Below are 12,794 nucleotides of genomic sequence, written 5' to 3' on the forward strand. Positions count from 1 at the left end.
TTGGGGACCCCTGCTCGAAGGAGAGGGACTGGACTGAAGGGATGAGAAAAGGCTCTAATGTTTCATTATATACCTTTTTGCAGTTTGAATTTTTTTAACTACATGCATATTTTACTCCTATTTTTTTTTTAAATAGGGATTGGGACTTCCCGGGTGGCACAGTGGTTAAGAATCTGCCTGCCAACGCAGGGGACACAGGTTCAAGCCCTGGTCCGGGAAGATCCCACATGCCACGGAGCAGCTAAGCCCGTGCACCACAACTACTGAGCCTGTGCTCTAGAGCCCACGAGCCACAACTACTGAAGCCTGAGCGCCTAGAGCCCGCACACTCCAACAAAGAGTAGCCCCTGCTCACCGCAACTAGAGAAAGCCCGCGCACAGCAGTGAAGACCCAACACAGCCAAAAAAAAATAATAAATAAATAAATAAAAATAAAATAGGGATTATCTGAGCATTGGCTTTGTGTGACAAATACTTTCTTCTTTATAAACGATTCTGTATTAAAAAGTACCACTCAGGGACTTCCCTTGTGGTCCAGGGGTTGAGACTCTAGGCTTCCAATGCTGGGGACACAGGTTCGATCCCCGGTGAGGGAACTAAGATCCCACATGCCATGCAGTACAGCCAAAAAAAAAGTACCACCCAATAAATATGATTTAAAAGACAATCACTCTCCCTTTCAACAGATGAGTAAACACAAACATGTTTAAAGACCTGTGTAAGGCTCCTCAGTGTATCCTAATTATAGTGATAAGGAAGCCATCAACTTGTGGGTTTTTACTTAGAATCCTGACTATAAACTTACAATAATATCACGGTCACTAAAGCCTGCTAATCAAGACTCAACTGAATGTTTGTTCTGAAGATGTTATAAGCATTCACAGTACAGACACATGGAATAATGAAAGGGCAAACTGCAGTGAACTCAAGTCATTTTGGGTTTGCTCTCAGCCCTAATTTTAAAAGGCCTCCTAAGTTACAGCTTTCTGTGTTGCACAGAAACACCGTAGGGCTGTTCTTAAATAAGGAACCATTTAAAACAAGTCCTTCCACTCCTAAAATCTTATTACAAATGGGTCTCTGGAAACACTGAAAAGAAAAGCATTTTTATGCTACTCTCTTAAAGCAAACTGAGGTTTTTTCAAAACCCTGCTGTAAAGAGTTCAGAGTAGGATCGCTGTTGGTTAGCTGCTTCTTCCTTCAAACTAACACTGCAGGATTAGTTTTTATAATAAGAAAGGGACTTGTTTAGCCACTTTAACTGCAGCTAAGCCTGCTTTACAGTGAATCAACTAGTCCTTCTTTTTTCTGTACTGCACGCCACATACACCTCAAAATATGTTTTAACGCCAGGAAATGCAGTCTTTCTGCTGAGAGTAATAACCTCCCTGTTTAGCTCATTACTGTCAAAAATGATGGTGCATTAGGGGCAATTAATGCTAATGACAGCTTCTAAAACCCATGCTTCCCCTGACAGCAAGTCCAATGTCAATGAGTGCTATTACAGGCCCTCCACACCAAACCACCATTAATGCACTCTGACCAATGTCAAGCATCTCCCACGAGAGTAAACAGGACCTGCTGACCCGCTCTGAGGCTCTCAGCATGACTATTACTGAAATTACAAAGGAAAGTTGCATATGTGACAGAGGTCAGAGCATGCACGTGCACATAGGCAGGCACACACACACAAACACATGCGCACACACACATAAAGCTTAACATAATGAAGAGAGATCTTTAACGCTTACTCCATCACTGGGAAGGAAAAGGACAGCAATGGCCTCTATGGGAGCTTACTATCATTGCATGAATAACAGCTATTAGCCATTTCTGTTATTTTGTACTTATTTAATTTTTCCAACGACCATAGAAACACTTGTGCGAACACCAGATTTGATGTTAACAAAAAGCCAAGCTGTAACAATAATCAAGACAACATAGTACTGGTATAAGGATAAAAATATAGATTAATGGAATATAACTGCAACCATTTATGGTCACACTGATGATTTTTTGTTTTTTTGCAGCTGGCACGAAAATAGTTTATTGGGGGAGCCCCGGAAAGGGAAAGGGATCGGGGGAAAGGGCTGGAATGTGGGGACTCTGCCCTATTCTCTTCAGGAAATAGAGCAAATGGGGAGCTGTCAGACAGTACCTGGGGTGCCAAAACAACTCAATAGGGAAAGAACAGTCTTTTTGACAAATGGTGCTGGGACAACTGCACATACACATGTAAAAGGAGGAAGATGAACCCCTACCTCACACCACATACAAAAATTAACTTAAAATTGATCAGAAACCTAAATGTAAGAGCTAAAATTACAAAATTCTTATAAGAAAACATAAGAGTAAATCTTCATGCTCTCAGATTAGGCAACGGTTTATTAGATATGGCACTTAAAATCACAATTAATGAAAGAAAAATAAAGATATTGGACTTCATCAAAATTAAAACCTTTTGTGCTTCAGAAGACAACATCAAGAAAGGGAAAAGACAAGCTACAGACTGTGAGAAAATATCTGTGAATCATATATCTGATAAAGAACTTGTATTAAGAATATATACAAAAGAAAAAGAATATATACAGAACTCTTATAACTCAAGAACATAAAAAGACAAACAATGTAATAAGAAAAGGAAAAAAGAAGTATATAGATTAGGAAGGAAGAAATAAAGAGACAAAATAAAATATTTTTAATGGGGAAAAGACCTAGATAGATATTTCTCCAAAAAAGATATATAAATGACCAAATAGCACATAAAAAGATGCTCAATATCATTAGCCATCAGAGAAATGCAAATCAAATCACAATGAGATACCATTTCACATCCATCTAGGATGGCCAAAATGAACAGACAGATAATAAATAACAAGAGTTGGTAAGGATATAGAGAAATTGGAACCCTCACACATTGCTGGTGGGGATGTAAAATGGTGCAGCTTCTTTGAGAGTTTGCCAGTTCCTCAAAAAGTTAAACACAGAGTTATCATATGACTCAGCAATTCCATTCCTAGGCATAAACCTGAAAGAACTGAAAACAGGTGTTCAAACAAAAACCTGTACATGAATGTAAATAGCAGCATTATTTATAATACCCCAAACATGGAAATATCCCAAATGTCCATCAAGTGATGAATGAATAAACAAAATGAGGTGTATCCACACAATGGAATACTATTTAGCCATAAAAAGGAATAAAGTACTGATACGTGCTACAGCATGAATGAACCTTAAAAATATTATGCTAAGTTAAAAACACAAAAGGCTACATATTTTATTATTCCAGTTACATGAAATGTCCCAAATAGGCAAACCACAGAGACAAAAAGTAGGTTAGCAGTTGCCAGGACTGGGAGGAGGATATATTCCTATAGCATAAGGAGTGTCTACAAATAGACACAGGGCTGCTTTTTGGCGGCGGTAAAAATGCTCTGGGATTAGATGGTGGTAGTGGTTGCACAACTCTCACCTAAATATACTAAATATGTTGAATTACACACTTTTACTGGGCAATTTTATGGTATGTGAATGACATATATCCTCAGTAAAGCTGTTATTTGAAAGAAAAAAGGAAGCTACTCTGTGTAGGGTAAAAGGCTCACCCCTAGAAGATGAATTACCATAGTTCTAAGGGCCTTGGAATGTGGGGAAACATCTTTAATGTTTAGACCACTCCATCCTTTTCTTCTTTGAAGTGGTCTGAGATGGAAGCTAAGCACTGAAAAAATAAGATTTGGTCTCTGCCCATAGGGAGCACCCAGCCCAGTGAAAGAGCAACACTTACAAGCAAACGATAGTAATACAATGCAGTAAGAACAATTATGGACAGGGTGTGAACTACTACAGCAACAAAAATAAACCAAGTAGACAAGCCCTAAATATATGGGGAAAAAAACTTTAAAACTGTTAGAAGACAATATTAGGGACTATCTTTTTGATCTTGGAGCAGCGTAGAATTTTTTAAAGACACAAAAAGTACAATCTAGGGAAAAAAAGACTTTTAAATTAGGCTTCATTGAAATGAACTTCAGTGCATTGAAAAATGCCATAAAGCAACACTGAGGGACAATATCTGATGCTTATAACTAGGGATTTACTAATATATATAGCTCCAGAATATGTGTAGCTCCTAAAAATCAATAATTAAAAGACTAACAAACCAAAAGAAAAAGACAAAAGATACACGACAATTCACAGAAGAAGAAACCTAAATGGCCCATAGACACAAGAAAAGATGCTCAGTCTTACTAGAAACCAAAGAAAAACATTGAAACAAGATAACCAATTCCTATCCATCAGATTATCCAAACTCATAATAGCAAATACTGGTACAAATATGAAGAAAAGAGCAATTTGGCAAAACCTAATAAAGCTGGAAGATGAACGTACCCTACAATCCCACAACTTCATTCTAGATAAACAAAATGTGCATAAGCAAACGTGCTAGGATATTCACAGCAGCATTGTCTGTAACAGTGAAAGTCTAAATGTCCAACAGAAAATGAATTAATAAATCTGATGCATTCATAAAAGGAAGACAATTTTATGAAAATTATTCATATTTATCTATATAGCTCTAGTTCTACATGCATAAATATGGCTAGTTGTCTTTAATATTGAGTGAAAACAAGCAAATTGCGAGAGGATACATATAGTATAATGAAGCATATAAATTTTGGTAAGATGGAAATCAATGCAATAAATTGCTTAAAAATACATATGTAGCAGAAATATAAAAACTGGCATTGGAACATACACCTCAAATCTGGGGAAAGAGGAAGAAAAAGTGAGGAATACACAGAGAGCTTAAATTCAATCTATAGGGCTTTATTTCTCACCAAAATAAAACAAAGGAGAAAAACATAGCAAAATGTTAGGGCTTGAGGGAGATGAGTGGCCAGGAGGTATATGACAATCATTATATTATTCTTTGTTCTTTTCTGTATCTTTTAAATAGTCCAAAATAAAAAATAAAATAAAATTAAAATCCTATGGGAGCACAGATGAAGGAGCAATATTTGAACTAGACCTTACAGAATGAGTAGTTCAGCAAGGGAGGGGAAGAACATTCCCCATGGAAGAAACAAGAGAAGTCCAAAGGCTTTACGTGTACTGGGCACGTAAAATGTATATGAGGATGAGTATGTGGTCAAGAGCAGCTAGAGCTGAGGGGATGGGGATGCAGCCACAATGAAGGATGCGCATGAGCTCTGTGGAGGACCTTCTAAAGCCACAATGAGGAGTCTAGACCTTATTCACAGGCAATAGAGAACCAAAGAAATGTTTAACTAGGGGAACACTGTGATTTTATAATTCTAGTGGTGTTTACGGTGCTTATTAAATGGAAGGGGCAGAGACTGAAGACAGTGAAACTGGCTGGAAACTACATATCTCCCTACTTAGGATCTACCCAAGTAGGAAAACTGGGGCTGAAGAACAAAGGAATCATGCAAAAGACACTTAAAGGTGGAATCGACATGGCGACTGACCAGAAGTCAGAAGTGGAAAGAAAGGAAGGGTTAAGAACGGCTGTGATGTATGGGTATGGCACTTATATTGGATATGTTGTTATCAAGATTGTATAGGTAGAAGGAAGGAGGTTTCAGGTCAAAAAAAAAAAAAAAAAGTTTGCCTTTCAATGTGCTCAGTTGCAAATAAGGCCCCTTAATGCAGGAAACTAAAATTGAAAGAATCTGGATTTTCAAGGTTCAAGGTACACACTACAATAATTTCTATCCAAACCTTGTGTTAGTGAATGGAGTAGGATCAGATGTCTCCTGCCCAAAAAGGTCAGACATGAGGTAGAGAAAAGGCAGAGAGACTAGAGTTCCAGAAAATATTCTTTCTGCCAAACTTTTAATATAAATGTTTAATCTAACTATGTTAAGTAATGCCCCACTTTTGAAAAGGTCAAACTTTCTAGCTGCCTTGTCCTTTCAGTAAAAGAAAGTGACATAGGGGCCAACCTGAGGAGCTCTCCAAAGGCCAAATTTGGGATAATATGATAAAAAAAAAATAAATGATGACAGTAATGGATTATAACCTACAGAGTAAAATAAGTATCCATGAATCCGAAGTATTATACGTAACTGAATAACTTAATGCAGGGGAAGGGGGACAGCTTTTTCTTACAGTAGAATTCCAATTAATAAATGTAGAAAGAATGAAAGAGAAAATCACCTCGTGGCAAACACCACATTAATAACTCTTACAGGCAAGATCATCAGGATATTTGCAGAGTCTCAAAATATCACTCCACCAGACACTTAATTATAAAGCAGAAAAACAGCAACTTTACAATGGAGAAACCTAGCAGACACCACCTTAACCAAGTGATCAAGGTTACCATCACCAGCAATGAGACATATCAACAGCTTTATACTGCCTAATAGGATACACTGAGAAGGAGCATCACTTTTGGTGTATTCTCGCCAAAAATGCATGACCTGAATTTAATTATGAGGAAACATCAGACAAACCCAAAATGAGGGACATTCTACAAAGTAACTGGCCAGTACTCTTCAAAAGTGTCAAGGTCACAAAAGACAAACTACCCTAAATTGGAGGAGAGTAAAAGGGCATGAAAACTAAAGGAATATGTGATCCCAGGTTGAATCTGGGACCAGAAAAGGGACATCAGTAAGATACCTAGTGGAATTTGAATGAAGACTATATAGATTAAGAGTATTGTATCATTATTAATTTCCTTGTATTGACAATAATATTACAGTTACATAAGATGTTAAAATTTGGGGAAGCTGGGTAAAGGGTATACAGGAATTCTTCGTATTATTTTTAAAACTTAAGATTGAAATTGTTTCAAAATGAAAAAGTTTCATTAAAAAAGAAAAGTGAGTGGAAAATGACGTTTGAATAGTGAAGAAAACAGCTGTCACAAACAGCATATATTTAATTATTCGGGAAAGGCACTGTACTACTTCAAGTTCCCCTGACCCAAAAGAATGCACGACAATGTGGTCAAGCAGGTGCAACAAAGACACAGTGGCAGAAACATTGAGAAATGACAGCGTAAGGACAAGTAATATTACAAACAGGCCAGCAGCTGGAGCTGCACACAGCTCTGCAGCCTCTAAGCTAGCTCAATATTCACTAGGGCACAGTGACTAAACCAGTATTGTGCAGGGGATCCACCCAAGCACAGACAAGCTGGAGGTTTTGGACAAGTTACTCTACCCCTCTGGGTCTCGTCTGTGAAATGAAGAGGACTCCACGCATCTGCTAGGATTGTTATAAGAATAAAATAAGCAAAAGCACATAGAACTGTACTGTTCATGTCACAGGCTTTCAATGAAGGGTTCATACTTATGATCCTAAGCCAGAATAAGAAGAGGTTAAACCATACCCCATAGTTTAAAAAGTAGGAAAATATGTAATTCATCTTAAATAAACTTCTACCCAAAAAGGTTAAAATGAAAGCTACAGTGCCTGAAGGGGCAAACTTCAATTAGCTAGGAAAACCACTAATGTGAAATACCACATTCCCACAAAGCATCAGGTAAGTGAGGCATAGCTTTCCATCCTTAAAGCCACGTGGATTGGGGCTTCCCTGGTGGCGCAGTGGTTGAGAATCTGCCTGCCAATGCAGGGGACACGGGTTCGAGCCCTGGTCCGGGAAGATCCCACATGCCGTGGAGCAACTAAGCCCGTTCGCCACAACTACTGAGCCTGTGCTCTAGAGCCCGTGAGTCAAAACTACTGAGCCCACATGCCGCAACTACTGAAGCCAACGCGCCTAGAGCCCGTGCTCTGCAACGAGAGAAGCCACTGCAATGAGAAGCCCGCACACTGCAACGAAAAGTAGCCCTCGCTCACTGAAACTAGAGAAAGCCCACGCGCAGCAGCAAAGACCCAACACAGCCAAAAATAAATAAAATAAATAAAATTTAAAAAACCACGTGGATCTTCAACAAAACTAGGGTCAGCTAAACATCTGAAACATAGTTCATTATGAAGGATTACCAATTTTCTTTTGTACTTTACCCAGACAGACTCACTATGGTGCTACAGGTCACTTGATGCTTTTGATCCCCTAATTAGCATCAAGCACTTTTCTAAATCTATCATGGGGAATAATAAAACAAAACAAATTTTTTTAATTAAAAATAAATAAATAAATCTATCAAGGCCAACCACAGAAAACATCTCAAGAATATTTATATCTCAGTGGAATTATGGGTGATTTTAATTTTTTCTACTTCCTAAATTTTATGTAAGATAGTAATGCTAAATTATAATGGAAAATGAACAATTTACAAATAAAAGAAAACTTGCTATGATCAAGTTCTTGGCTAAGTCTGTCAAACAGCACAGTTCAAACCTATCCCTCTCAACATATTCACGTTAACTTGGTCATAAGTGAAGTCAATATACCAGATGGTTAATGCTATGTGCCTGTTTGGTCATTTACTTGTGTATATTAACATGGAGATGGGGACAACAAGAAAAGCACTTACCTCTACAGTATTTGCAATATAACGGTTGTCACCTTCAACTTTGACAGAGAAGTCATAATAGCCACTGGAAAATTTGACATTCACAAAGTTTAGCTCAAAAACATCCCTGTTAAGAATGACAGTGGGGTTAGCAAGAACTCACATAGGAAAGTCACAAATATAACAAACGGCCTACGAAGTGAGGCATTCCTTGAGATGGTCCAGGGCTGCACCACTTCTTCACTTTTCAACTTCCCACCCGCCTGGGCCACCTCCTGCTCAGTTACAGATTATAATGAGGGGCAAATTTCAAAACGATCTAAAATGACCTCCTTTTTCAAGTCTTGAAAGTCTTCTTTTCATTTTTCCCCCTCTCAGCTCCTAAAAATCCCACCTCCTTCGGGTAAGTCTTCCACAATTAAATGCAAAACAGCTAAATCTACAGTAGGATACCAATTACATTAAAAAAAAAAAAAGTAGAAATGTTCAAAGAGGTTGGTGTAGGGTAGTATAATTGTAGGTAACTTTCTGCATTATTTCTACTTTCCTGTGCTTTGTGAATTTCCTAAAAAGGACACATCTTATTTTTAATTTAATTTTAAAATATTAATTTTTATTTTAAAGGGGAAAAAAAAGGTAGAGAATTCTTAACTCTAACTACACGGCAAAACCCTCAATGTCATTTACCATTTTACTGATCATTCGTAAGAATGATTTTGCTTTTCAGCCGCATGGCACAGGGAGATCAGCTGGTGCTTTGTGACCGCCTGGAGGGGTGGGATAGGGAGGGTGGGAGGGAGGGAGACGCAAGAGGGAAGAGATATGGGGATATATGTGTATGTATAACTGATTCACTTTGTTATAAAGCAAAAACTAACACACCATTGTAAACCAATTATACCCCAATAAAGATGTTAAAAAAAAAATGATTTTAATTTCACATATTGCCTATGTATCTTTACAACTGTGTAAGAAATGCATTTTCTAAAACTCAGTTCCCAATCTCATTAATTTACTAATTTAATACTCAACGAAGTTTCATATAAAAACTGACCCTGGGCTTCCCTGGTGGTGCAGTGGTTGGGGGTCCGCCTGCCGATGCAAGGGACGCGGGTTCGTGCCCCAGTCTGGGAGGATCCCACGTGCCGCGGAGCGGCTGGGCCCGTGGGCCATGGCCGCTGAGCCTGCACGTCCGGAGCCTGTGCTCCGCAACGGGAGAGGCCACAGCAGTGAGAGGCCCGCGTATCGCAAAAAAAAAAAAAAAAAAAAAAAAAAAAATTGACCCTTAATTTTTTTTTTTTTTTTTTTTAAATATCAAGGGTTTTTTTGTTTTATTTATTTATTTATGGCTGTGCTGGGTCTTCGTTTCTGTGCGAGGGCTTTCTCTAGTTGCGGCACGCGGGGGCCACTCCTCATCACGGTGCATGGGCCTCTCACTATCACGGCCCCTCTTGTTGCAGAGCACAGGCTCCAGGCGCGCAGGCTCAGTAATTGTGGCTCACGGGCCCAGCTGCTCCGCGGCATGTGGGATCTTCCCAGACCAGGGCTCGAACCCGTGTCCCCTGCATTGGCAGGCAGATTCTCAACCACTGCGCCACCAGGGAAGCCCTGACCCTTAATTTTTAAAAAATTTACGTAACAATAACACAGCCACTGAAGATAAGACTATAGAAGAATATTAATCCTATGGGGGAAATGTTCATGACATATTATTATAAATAAAGCATAATCCTAAATTTAGTTAAATTTGGTTTTATGATCTTGGTAAAAACCACATAAATCTGGGTTATACTGGCTGCAGGCTAACTTTCCAAAACAAGTATACTGGCACCCTACAGAGATGTGCTCAGTTCTTACCCCACAGGGGTGAACGATGTCTTCTGGAGGACTGTGGCTCTGGAGGCAACGGATTTAGCGTGTTCTAGTTTAACAGTGGCCTGAGTCAGAGGCTGAGACAGAACATTGGTGACCTGCAACTGGAAATAAATTTTAAAATTGTCTGTAGCAACAAAAGCTGAGGGAGTACAGATTTTGCTTCTAGGGTGGGTGCTTCATCCACAGGGAGCAAGCTCTGCCAGGAAAGAACCATCTTGTTCTAGAAAACCATCACTGACCTTTGGTCTACTATCTATGGGAAATCAAATACAGGAAAACACAATTAGTTTGGGAATGGGACAGATTACAGAATGTTAGAGGTGGGGAAGATCTTAAAGATGATCTTACCCAATGATCTCATTTTTCAGATGAGGAAACCAGAGCCCAGGGAAACATAATGACTGGCTCCAGATCACACAGTTAATGCTTCCTTCTCTCTGATCCCCTGATCTACCCACTCTACTTCACTACTACAATATCTTAAAAAAAAAAAATTATTAGCAAGAAAAATACTTTAGGGAGGTATGGGCAATGGGAAAACTGAAATAATATGGATAACACAGTAATAACACTCATTTGTTGAAAGTCGACTATTTGCCAGATACCAGGCTAGGCTCTTATATATATCCTCCCACCGATCGTCTGAGACATAGCATAATCTATCTTTATTTTACAGATGAAGAAACTGAGGCCACAAAGAGGTTACAAGACTGCCAAAGGCCACATGGCTAAGGACTCAAACCCCAGCCTACCTAGCTTCAAAAGCCAGTACTTTTTTCTACTTTGCTCTCTTAGCTCCCCCTAACTCATGGTGAACTATGTTAATCAGGTTAGTTCTCACCCCAGTCTTTGCTGAGGGGATGTGACTTGTAGGTAGGGAGGGAAGAGGCAACTTTGGAATACGGGGCACTTCTTCAGGAGAGTATCTGTAGGGTCCTCTGAAGCAGAAGAACTTATGGAACTGTCCTATGTGGAACCCGTGTGTTTAGACATAAATAAAATGCTAATTTTTTATAAAGATTTTAGCTTATTCCTGGTTTCCAAACAATAGCAACAAATGCCTCATTATGACGAATGGAAAACTCTAAACGTGTGCATTTTGCTCTATTCAGAGAGTTAACACACCAAAACAGTCCGTGCTTATTGCTGAGTGAGAGGGGTGGCTATGTTCTGAAGAGGCAGAAAGATACACTGTCGGCTCCAAGGAAGAAGATACCTGATATTGATTTTAACAACTATAAGTACCAGAATTACCTGGGAATTTAAAACACTGTCTTAAAATAATGTATTTAGAAAGTCTGGGTACTGGAAAATACATTTTAGAAGTAAGACTTCTCTATACATCTGGACTTACAAATCCAGAAATGCAATTTTCTAGCACTTAGTTTAGTGAAAGCTATACTATTTAAAATACTCTGACGGTAATTCCCTGGTCGTCCAGAGGTTAGGACTCCACACTTTTGCTTGAAGGATTCTGTGACTAGTTCACCCAGTGGCCACCACCCCATTTGCTCTTCATTTAAGGGGTCTGTCCTCACGGAGGTTACAATCAGCTGTGTACCAGTCTTTGGATTTCTGGAAGGCTCACACTGGAAACAGCAATCGGAGCAGCGCATGTGGGGCATGGAAGTCATACCTGTAGGATAGCCTGTTCCTGAGTGTAGGAAGCAGAGCCCTCAGGCACAACCACAACAGGTACATGGAAGCGATTCTGGGAGAGTGCAGCGGCAGCAGAGGCCACACTGAAGGCTTCTGAGAGTGACTCAAAGTTCTTCTTGCTGAAGATGGCATTCATTAGCTGGATGACCTGATCCTGAAAGAAATGCAGCAGTCAGACAGGTGGCACAGCCACCCCTCCCTCCCCACCTGGCTCAAGTCATTCCCTATCTTTTTCTAGGCGTTCACTTGGAAGGTCTTTTAGCCAGTAACCCAAATTGGTAGGGGTGGGGGAAGCACATATTCTGCATTTAAGCGTAAAACTTGAATTTGGCTGTTTTTTTCCATCTTCTAGTACAAACTGAAATTAATGCATTTATTTGTCAACCATTTATGGATGCTTACTATACAAATGCAAGGTACTTCTAGATAACTACTGAGATATGAAACTATATTATAAAACACCTATAGCAGTACCCATTTGTTCCATACCTATATGTGCCAGGCACTGTGACAGGTGCTTTACAAGCATTAACTCAAATCTTGACAAAAATCCTGAAAAGACTGATATCAATCCTTTCCAAATAAGGAAACTGAGGCTAAAGGAAGTTAAGTTACTCCTACAAGTTACGATGGAAAGAAAAAAGCAGGACCCAAATTCACATGTACGTCTGTTTGTCTCCAAAGTCCTTCAACAATAAAATATGTCCTTTCTTGATTTCCCTCACCCTCCCACCCAAGCTCTCTTCCTTGCCAACCCACCTCTAAGCAGTATGCTGGGGCTAAGTTGGTGTTTACAAGACC

The 12,794-nt window shown here is 39.3% G+C and overlaps 1 protein-coding gene across 12 annotated transcripts in view; it reads right to left on the bottom strand.

Moving 5' to 3' along the window:
• The window catches only part of RPN2 (ribophorin II), a 55,494-nt gene that overhangs the window by 19,110 nt on the left and 23,590 nt on the right, over window positions 1-12,794 (bottom strand). For 11 of the 12 annotated variants that reach the window (XR_004345956.1, XR_004345955.1, XM_032606762.1 and 8 more), the window contains 3 exons: window positions 11,971-12,147; window positions 10,317-10,435; window positions 8,481-8,586 (listed from right to left, as the gene is read on the bottom strand). Coding sequence is in view for 10 of the 12 variants with exons in the window: in XM_032606762.1 (XP_032462653.1) it covers window positions 8,481-8,586; window positions 10,317-10,435; window positions 11,971-12,147 (402 nt within the window). In the remaining 2 variants the exon portion in view is untranslated. The remainder of the gene's footprint in view (window positions 1-8,480; window positions 8,587-10,316; window positions 10,436-11,970; window positions 12,148-12,794) is intronic. The other variant, XM_032606756.1, reaches the window with a different exon arrangement.

The sequence above is a fragment of the Phocoena sinus genome, chromosome 15 (assembly GCF_008692025.1).
Source record: "Phocoena sinus isolate mPhoSin1 chromosome 15, mPhoSin1.pri, whole genome shotgun sequence".
NCBI classification, from domain to species: Eukaryota; Metazoa; Chordata; class Mammalia; order Artiodactyla; family Phocoenidae; genus Phocoena; species Phocoena sinus.